The following is a 10,648-nucleotide window of genomic DNA, read 5'->3' as shown; positions in this document are numbered from 1 at the left end:
TAGACTGCCTATTTCCTCTTCATTTGTTTGGTCTAGTGGGTTTTTACCTTGCTCCTTCATCTGCTGCATGTTTTTCTGTCTTCTCATTTTGCTTAACTTACTGTGTTTGGGGTCTCCATTTGCAGGTTGCAGGTTCATAGTTCCCGTTGTTTTTGGTGTCTACCCCCAGTTGGTGAGGTTGGTTTAGTGGGTTGTGTAGGCTCTCTGGTGGAGGGGACTGGTGCCTGTGGTCTGGAGGATGAGGCTGGATCTTGTCTTTCTTGTGGGCAGGACCGTGTCCAGTGGTGTGTTTTGGGGTGTGTGTGACCTTATTATGATTTTGGCAGCCTCTTTGCTAATGAGTGGGGTTGTGTTCCTGTCTTGCTAATTGTTTGGCATAGGGTGTCCAGCACTGTAGCTTGCTGGTTGTTGAGTGTAGCTGGGTCTTAGCGTTGAGATGGAGATCTCTGGGAGAGCTTTTGCTGTTTGATATTATGTGTAACTGGGAGGTCTCTGATGGACCAATATTCTGAACTCGGCTCTCACATCTCAGAGGCACTGGCCTGATACCCCACCGGAGCATCAAGACTCTGTCAGCCACACGGCTCAGAAGAAAAGGGAGAGAAAAAGAAAAAGAAAGAAAGGAAGAAAAAGAAAGAAAGAAAGGAAGGAAGGAAGGAAGGAAGAAAGAGAAATAAAGAAGGAAAGAAAGAGAAAAGAAAGAAAGAAAAGGAAAGTTTTTAAAATAAAAAATAATTTTTAAAAATAACATAATTAAAACATAATAAAAAAAAGAAAAATAGAAAGAGAGAGCAACCAAACCAAAAAATAAATCCACCATTGATAACAAGAGGTAGAAACTATACTAAAAAAAAAAACAAAACAAAAAACGGACAGACAGAACCCTAGGACAATTGGTAAAAGCAAAGCTGTACAGACAAAATCACACAAAGAAGCATACACATACACACTCACAAAAAGAGATAAAGGAAAAAAATGTATATATATTGTTGCTCCCAAAGTCAACCGCCTCAATTTTGGGATGATTCGTTGTCTAATCAGGTATTCCACAGATGCAGGGTACATCAAGTTGATTGTGGAGATTTAATCCGCTGCTCCCGAGGCTGCTGGGAGAGATTTTCCTTTCTCTTCTTTGTCTGCACAGCTCCTGGGGTTGAGCTTTGGATTTGTCCCCGCTTCTGCATGTAGGTCGCCTGAGGGCGTCTGTTCTTCGCTCAGACAGGACGGGGTTAAAGGAGCAGCTGATTAGGGGGCTCTGGCTCACTCAGGCCAGGGGAAAGGATGGGTACGGAATGCAGGGCGAACCTGTGACGGCAAAGGCTGGCGTGACGTTGCACCAGGCTGAGGCGCTGTGTGTTCCTTCGGGAAGAGTGGGGCTTTCTCAGCATTCCTGCTCCTCCCCCTGTGAAAGCCCAACTCTGCCATGAGTCATGGGGATGTGTACCGCGTCCCTTACCCAGGGGCAGCAGAGCTCTTTACATCAGTGCAGAATTCTGGGCGTGGGCAAGTTTCCTGCCCTCGCCTGGAGACAGGTGTCAGTGCAGGGTGGGAGTGCAGTTTCTACCCTTTTTCCTGTAGCCACCAGCCTTTGCCTAGTACTGCCCTGCAGGACAGTTTTCTGCCTCTCCCCCAGGGGGAGATGGCCTCGGCTTTGTATGAGAGAAAGGTCCCAGAAGTAGGTGTATTTGCTGCCTGCTCCCGACAGCACCCGGTCATATGTAACCCTGCACCACGAGGTGGGCTCTCTTAGGGCTTCTGCCCTGCTCTTTATTTCCTGTGAGCCCCTGATGGAAGCTTGTGGAAAAGATCTGGAAAATAGGTACCTAGAGCCCTTATGTGGGAGGTTCCCAGGGATTCTAAACTCTCGTGTTAACACGCACTCAACCCTTTAAGAATTTGTTAACATTTCAGCTGTCTTCATTCTTGCTTTTATGACTGTGGCCTCTCCCTCCTGTCGCTGCTAAAGGCAGACAGTTCATGTGTCCCACCTCTCCTTTGATGAGCGCGTTATCCTCTGCAATTCAGTTCCTCTGGTTGAATTACAATCTCAGATCTCTGATGGGCCTAAAAGAGGTATGATTTTCTAGATTATCCAGATTTCTCTTATTGTTAGGGTAGGGGCAGAATTCTCCTGTGACTATCTATACCTTAGGAGGAAGCTGACTGATTTTTCCTCTCCGTGCCACTACCCCCTCTATTCCCTTCCTCTACCTTGTTTTTCTTCATAATACTTAAAACTATCATTACATTATATTTATTTATTGCCTGTCTCCCTCACCAGAATATAAATTCCATTAAGGCAGAATATTTGCTTGTTTTGTCCATTTCTGTATCTCTGGCACATAAGAGAAACTCAGTAGAAGCTGTTGAATAAATGCATGCATAAATGCCCAAGACCATGACATTTTCTCCAGGATCTTGCATTAGCTTGTTTTCATAAGAATGTACTTCTTCTGATGCTGTTCTCTTTCCCTTGTTCTGCCATATTTTTCATATGTCCCATTTCGATTGTGTTCTTATTTACCTTGTAATCAAGCAGATCTGTTTGCCTTCAGTATCTCCATATGCCCCAATAACAACGAAGCAGGGGCTTGTCCTTGGGCTGCTCTCTGTCTACCTTTGATTTAGTGTATCTTTGCTCTCAGACCCACAGCTGGCCTGCAGGTGTTTCTGTGCCGCTGCCAGTCTGATTCTTCATCCTTGCAGGCTGTCATCCAGTGCATCTCTGCCCTACTGCAGAAGTTCCCCCCACCCCCAAGACCTGAGCCTTTGGTGGTCAGGGCTAATGTGTGCCTCACCAATAGCAAACTCTGTATTTCAGAGCATCAGGGTTCCCTTTCTGCCTTCCTATTTGTTTTGTTGTGGCTGCTCTTGGCTCTTGCTGTTGTTTGAATAACTTTTACTCTTTACTGCATTTGGAAGAGATGGTGGTGAGATGGAAGCTGGAGGGCAGGGGATTGGTCAGTGCTCTGCCTGCCTCGGGGAGCAGCGCATAAGGAGGGTAGATGGGGGGCACCCCACTTCTCTGTTGGTTCTAGGCCATGTTATTGCTCTAGGGGCTGCACATCTGGCAGCAGAACCGGTGCATTCCCTTATCTTTTATAACGTGATCCCTTTTCATAAATCTGGAGTTTACTGTGTCTCTGAGTTGTCTGTTTTTGTTTTGTTTGCTTAAATCAGATCCAAATATGTTACAAGTAATGTTTATTTCTGCCTGACCCTTTGTTATGTTTTTCTGGGTTATCCTTTGTGAGGCTGCATTAAAGCATGCTAGCCAGACACCCTGTTGAATGAGACCTCCTGCACTACTATTTTCGAGGTGTAGGTTGAAGCTTTTATGATTAGGAAAATTCAAGTTCATTAAATATGCTACTGAATTAGAAGTAGCTTTTTGTCATCACCTAGTCTTTAAATCAGTTTATATTAAAATTACTACTATCCCATGGTAACCCCCAATACATTCTGTTTTTGTAAAAAAAAAAAAAAAAAAAAAAGTAAAACAAACTCTCTTCCATATCACTGTGCCAAAGACCTCATCCTATGGGATATCATTTAGTTTCCTATCATCAAACCATTTCCATCGTTTAACTGTTAGTTTAAGTAATAATTCTGGATTAGAGAACAGAGATATTTCAGAAAACATAAAGAAATATAATTGTCAAACAACCTCACTTATTCTGAAGGAAGTCTGAAGGTTAAAACAATAGCTGCCTTGATTTAATTACTCATGTGTTATCTGAGAAAAAGTTGATTAAAACAGATTTTGACACTTTTTATCCATTGGAACTTTAACTTCATTGGGAAGATGGTTCTGAGGGTGGTGAGAAGGTTGACTAATTGGCTTGTTCATCCCACATGGGATTACACCACTTTTTGAATCAGAATTTCCTGCTATTGCAACACGTTTTTTTCTTTTCTTTTTTTTTTTTTTTTTCCTTAGAAACAATCCATTTGGCTTCATTACATGGCCATTTGTTAGTCTGGGGCATTGTACTTGTTTATGACTACAGTGAAGTCATAGTGAGCTGGGTCTGCCTGTATATACAGAGTCAGTGGGAGATCCTACAGCTGCTCAGGGAACGAGGCAGTGCAAGGGGTCACTCTGATATTTTAAACCCCAAATCCTGCTTTCCCGAAGTCCTGGGGCATTTTCATGTTAATCATCAAGCAGATTTGTTCAACTTCGGTTTATTTATTTACTGTATGCTGTATGTAGAATCAATCTGTTGAACTTGGTTTTTTTAAACTTTTTTATTGAAGTGTAATATTCTCAGAGAACATGCACAAATCCTAAGCATATAACAAGATGCACTTTTACCAACTGACTGCACCTGTTGTAACCAGTACCCAGAAAAAAGAACGTGACCAGCACCTGGCCAGGAAACAGAACATGACCAGCACCCAGCAGCTCGACTCGTGTCCTCGTCCTGTCACTACCCCTCTTTACCATGCGTGACCACTCTCCTGTTTTGCTTGTTTTTCTATCTTACATAAATGGAATTATACACGATGTATTATTTCTTTCATTCTTCATTATGTTAATGAGATTCGTGTATTTACTGTGTATTGTATTTGTTCATTCACACTGCCGCACAGCGTTCCGTTGATCAATACAACACACTATTCATTCTGCTGTTGACAGGCGTTTGAGTAGTTTTCTTTGCGGGGGAGATGGGAGTTATTATGAATACTCTGTGAACGTTCTAGTACATCCCTTCTGGTGAAAGCATTCATATGCATCCATTCCTGTTGGAATGTAGCTGGGAGTGGAACTGCTGGGTCCTAGGGTGTGTGTATGTTCAGATTTAGTAGGTAAGCCAGTTTTCCAGAGTGGTTGTAAGTATTTATACTCACACTTGATGTATGAGAGTTCCAGTTGCTCCACCTCCTCACCAATACTTTCTGTCTTTTTCATTTTAGCTATTCCAGTGGATATGTACTGAATGTGGTTTAATTTATATTTCCTTCATGATAATGAACCTGAGCAACTTTTAATATGATTATTAGTAATTTGTATTGATATATCCTTTTTTGTGAATGGTCTGTTCAAGTTTTTTGCCCATTTTTCTATCATTTGACTCTCTTTTTGTTACTGTTTCATAGGAGTTCTTTATATAATCTGGATATGGGACCTCTGTTGAAAATATGTATGGTAAATATTTTCTCCTCTGTGGGTTGCCTTTTCATTCCTGTAATGGAGTCTTTTGATGAACAAATATTCCTAATATTTTTAAAGTCCAATTTATTATTTTTTCTTTTATGGTTTGCACTTTTGTGTCCAGTTTAAGAAATCTTTGCCTACTCTAAGTTGACAAAGCTGTTCTATGCTCTCCTCTAACATCTTTATTTAAATTTGTAATTCATCTGACTAGATATTCATATACTACATGATCTAGAGGTCAAGATACAGACTTGCCATGTGGATATCCTATTAACTCAGGATCATTTTACTTGGTTTTTAACTTGTTTAAGATATGTCCATACATGGGGAGGGGGAAAGGGTAAGCTGAGACAAAGTGAGAGAGTGGCACTGACATATATACACTACCAAATGTCAAATAGATGGCTAGTGAGAAGCAGCTGCATAGCACATGGAGACCAGCTCGGTGCTTTGTGACCCCCTAGACAGGTGGGATAGGGAGGGTGGGAGGGAGACACAAGAGGGAGGGGATATGGGGATATAAACATACGTATAGCTGATTCACTTTGTTATACAGCAGCAACTAACACAATGTAAAGCAATTATACTCCAATAAAGATGTTTAAAAAAATAACAATTAAAACAAAACAAAACAAAAAATAAATAAATAAAATAAAATATGTCCATAAAATTTAGTTTCACTGAAATATTTTTTATATTTTCCTGGAGAGAATTACTAATGATTCTTGAAAAAAATTTAAACCTATGGTGATGTAAAATTTATAATATAATCAACAGATTTATTTAACATATAAATTGAGATATTTCTTAAAGGTTCTTCTGTTTAATTAGACTCTAGTTTGTAACTCCAGCATACTTATTTATTCAACACCAGAGTGATTTATAATGCACAAAGCACAATAATTAAAAACAAATAAATTATTCTCACTTTTTCATTTGAATTCAATTCAACACATGTTTATTATTTGTCTGCTAGAATTTGGGACAGTTGAGAATATGGTTGAAGTTTTGAGCTCCATTTTTATGTCATTTAGGTTTTAAGCCATATAATAAAGTTGTCAAACATCTCTCAGTAATAAACCATTTTTCTTTAGTATTCAAAATTGTACTAATAAAGAGAAGTACAAGGTGAGAAGTTTTATTACTATTAAGATGACCTTACACCTCTATACCAAGTTTTCCACTAGTAATGACACACATCTTTTAAGAAGTAAAAATAGAAAATATAAAAGTTTCATTTCTGTATTTGGAATGCCTATGACTGCTTCTTCTTTGATGTCATTTCTACTTAGTTTTTTTTTTCTCTTTTTATTATTCTAGGTTGTACTGGTCAGTGGACATCTGGACAGCTGGGATGTCGGGCAGGGTGCGATGGATGATGGTGGAGGTGCCTTTATATCATGGGAAGCACTCTCGCTTATTAAAGATCTTGGTAAATATTTAGTAAGTCGTTAACCAATGTGTGAGAGTGTCAGTGGTAACATGTTTAACTCAATACACAAAATGCTCAACAGATTAGTCATTATGCAATGTTTAAAGATCCTCCTGAGGTCTATATGTTTTTTGTCAGTTGATTCCCAGAAAAAAACTAATTTGTCCCCTTAAAGAAAGAAATTTTTATTCAAGTGTCCCCAAGACAGCCAAAGTATCAAATATGATCGGCCACTGGGGAAAATGAACAAGCAAATAAAACTGTAGCATGGGAGCTTCCCTGGTGGCGCAGTGCTTGAGAATCCGTCTGCCAATGCAGGGGACACGGGTTCGTGCCCCAGTCCGGGAGGATCCCACATGCCGCGGAGCAGCTGGTCCCATGAGCCATGGCCGCTGAGCCTGTGCGTCCAGAGCCTGTGCTCCGCAACGGGAGAGGCCACGACATTGAGAGGCCCGCATACCACAAAAAAAAAACAAAAAACAAAACACAAAATACTGTAGCAAATGCAACCACATCAGCTAGAGATTATGTAAGGAAACCATAACCAAGTGGAAAGAAAAATCAGCAGCTCCCCGACTTCCTTTTCCTTGTTTGTCTTTAAAGACATCATCAAGCTGTTAGGATAGCTTTACTGCAGTCGTCTTTCCATGATAGAAGTCAAGGAGCCAAAGTAGGCCTGAAGGAATGATTCTTTTGGCCGCAATAAGGAATCTAGGATGAAAAATTGGACCTTCTAGGTTAACCTAGACATGGGACAGGAATCAAAAGGAAAGACTAATTGTGAAAACAGTTTATTTTGATGACCCTATTTACAAACAAAAAACATACGTTTCCTCTTTGTGTGCTGGTCAAAAGGTGGATTTTGAGCGAGGTTAGAAATAATGAAACAGTCTGAAATGAGACTTCCGTGTCTGAATCAGACCAGTGGTGGTTTTGAAAATGCCTCATCAGCAGAACGTTTTATATTGTAACTGTGGAGTAACCTTGGTTTCAGATGTAGTAAAGATCAGAACATTCCTTTTGGTGAAGGTGTTCCATTGCTTACTTAAGTACACATGTGTTTAAATTCATGCTTTTCCTCTGGCTTTTAATGAACCCTTCTAATCCTAAATCAGCCCATTAAATAATTGTTCATCTTAACTAGACTACTGACATTGTCTTGGTCGAGGCAAATATTTAGTGTATCATTTTGCTTTATGTCTTACTTGTGTTTTAAAAATGGGGAAATGGGAAGGTGATTGTGCATGTTTTTAACTTCTAAAGAGGCCGGTGTCTCTCAACCTTGGCATTATTGACACTTGGGGCCAGGTAATTCTTTGTTGTGAGGTGGGTCCCATACATTGTAGAATGTTTAGCTGCATCCCTGGCCTCTACCTACTAGATGCCAGTAACACCTTTCTCCCCTAGCCCCTAAGCTGTGACAACCAAAAATGTCTCCAGACATTGCCAAATGTCCCTGGCAGGTTGTGGGTGGAAAGGGTGGCATGTAAAATTGACCCACGAAAAGAAGCTATTAAAAATTTTCTAGGAGACCTGACTACAGGGTGGTTTTTTTAAAAATGAAACAAACTAACTGGAAACCTTACATTGTATATACTTATACTTTTAATATCATTACCATACTGAGCGCCTACTATGTGAAAGCATTTTGTAAAAGTTGGGCATACAGAGAGGTTTAAAGCATGTCCTCTATTCTTAAGACCCTTAGAATATAGTTGAAGACATACATATGCACCTACACACATAGTTATCAATAAAGACATAATATCAAGTCTGCTTTTAGAATTGGGTAAGATTTGAGAGAGATAAATTGCCCAGTAAATAAAACCGAAAAGCACTCATCCCTTCAGAGGAGATCTGGGAGACTCCATACGTGAATGCTCTCCTCCTCTTCCCTTAAACAAATATTCCCTTGGCTATCTGTTCTCTCTGTCCTTAACTTCATTCCAGAATGAATTGGGTTCTAGAGATGAGGCAGTCAAATATCCAACAGTTTCCTCTTTACAGGGCACAGATATTCATTTTAGAAGTTAATTTTATTCCCAGGTGTTCCAACCAGCTTGACAGGAGGCAGAGTGGTAGTGTAAAAAGAGAACTGGACCCGCCTCAATTAGATTTTTAGGTCCCTCTGTGCCACAAACTACCTTTTTGGCCTCCGGCAGGTCATTTGAACTCTCTGGACTTCGTTTTCTTCCCCTCTGTTCAACTGTTAGCTTCCAGAGTATTTTTATCTGCTCTAGATTGGCATAAAAATTGTGTCTCCTCTACGCTTTGAATCGTACTTCTTTAGTACTCAGCATGGGACCCTAAATCACTGTTAATTGAGTTGAATTCAATTGCATGAATAAATGTCAAACACCATGCAAAGGTGAATTGAGTATCTTTCTCCAGCTCTGAAAGTATACTGACTTCAGTTGCCTTTGATAGCTAGTAATCAGTCTCCTTCAATTCAGGACTTAACTCTCCTATAGATTTCTGAAAACCTATGTAAACATATGAATTCAACTCTAAAATAAAGACTAATATTTCTTTTGATTAGGTGTTAAGAGGCAGCATGGCATACTGTTAAAAAAAACACTCTGGAGCCAGACTGCCTGGGTCTATCTCATAAGGTAGCTCTGAAAATTAAATAATCTATTCACATAATGTGCTTAAAACAGTGCCTAACCCAACCCAGATACACAATAAATTTTAACTTTTATTATTTAATAAGCATGATCTGACAGTACCATATTTTTTTAAACCCCACACCTGCTTTGCCTCCTAACTTAATATGTTTTTCTTTTTTTTCCCATTTTTAAAGTGTTCTTTTTTCTTTTTTTTTTTTATACATCTTTATTGGAGTATAATTGCTTTACAATGGTGTGTTCGTTTCTGCTTTATAACAAAGTGAATCAGTTATACATATACATATGTTCCCATATCTCTTCCCTCTTGCGTCTCCCTCCTTCCCACCCTCCCTCTCCCACCCCTTTAGGTGGTCACAAACTACCGAGCTGATCTCCTTGTGCTATGCGGCTGCTTCCCACTAGCTATCTATTTTACGTGTGGTAGTGTATATATGTCCATGCCACTCTCTCACTTTGTCACAGCTTACCCTTCCCCCTCCCCATATCCTCAAGTCCATTCTCTAGTAGGTCTGTGTCTTTATTCCCATCTAACCCCTAGGTTCTTCATGACCGATTTTTTTTTCTCTTAGATTCCATATATATGTGTTAGCATATGATATTTGTTTTTCTCTTTCTGACTTCACTCTGTATGACAGACTCTAGGTCCATCCACCTCACTACAAATAACTCAATTTCATTTCTTTTTTGGCTGAGTAATATTCCATTGTGTATATGTGCCACATCTTCTTCATCCATTCATCTGTTGATGGAGACTTAGGTTGCTTCCATCTCCTGGCTTTTGTAAATAGAGCTTCAATGAACATTTTTGTACATGACTCTTTTTGAATTATGGTTTTCTCAGGGTATATGCCCAGCAGTGGGATTGCTGGGTCGTATGGTAGTTCTATTTATAGTTTTTTAAGGAACCTCCATGCTGTTCTCCATAGTGGCTGTATCAATTTACATTCCCACCAGCAGTACAAGAGTGTTCCCTTTTCTCCACACCCTCTCCAGCATTTATTGTTTCTAGAGTTTTTGATGATGGTCATTCTGACCGGTGTGAGATGATATCTCATGGTAGTTTTGTTTTGTTTTGTTTTGCGGTACATGGACCTCTCACCGCTGTGGCCTGTCCCGCTGTGGAGCCTACGCACAGGCTCAGCACCCGTGGCCCACGGGCCCAGCCGCTCCGCAGCATGTGGGATCCTCCTGGACCGGAGCACAAACCCATGTCCCCTGCATCGGCAGGCAGACTCTCAACAACTGCACCACCAGGGAAGCCCTCATTGTACTTTTGATTTGCATTTCTCTAATGATTAATGATGTTGAGCATTCTTTCATGTGTTTGTTGGCAATCTGTATATCTTCTTTGCAGAAATGTCTATTTAGGTCTTCTGCCCATTTTTGGATTGGGTTGTTTGTTTTTTTGTTATTGAGCTGCATGAG

The 10,648-nt window shown here is 40.2% G+C and overlaps 1 protein-coding gene across 2 annotated transcripts in view; it reads left to right on the top strand.

Moving 5' to 3' along the window:
• The window catches only part of CPQ (carboxypeptidase Q), a 461,800-nt gene that overhangs the window by 284,803 nt on the left and 166,349 nt on the right, over positions 1-10,648 (top strand). For both annotated transcript variants that reach the window (XM_055091154.1, XM_024115916.2), the window contains exon 5: positions 6,482-6,593. In XM_055091154.1, coding sequence (XP_054947129.1) covers positions 6,482-6,593 — 112 coding nt within the window. The remainder of the gene's footprint in view (positions 1-6,481; positions 6,594-10,648) is intronic.

The sequence above is a fragment of the Physeter macrocephalus genome, chromosome 15 (assembly GCF_002837175.3).
Source record: "Physeter macrocephalus isolate SW-GA chromosome 15, ASM283717v5, whole genome shotgun sequence".
Lineage (NCBI taxonomy): Eukaryota > Metazoa > Chordata > Mammalia > Artiodactyla > Physeteridae > Physeter > Physeter macrocephalus.
This window is presented reverse-complemented; position numbering and strand designations above follow the sequence as displayed.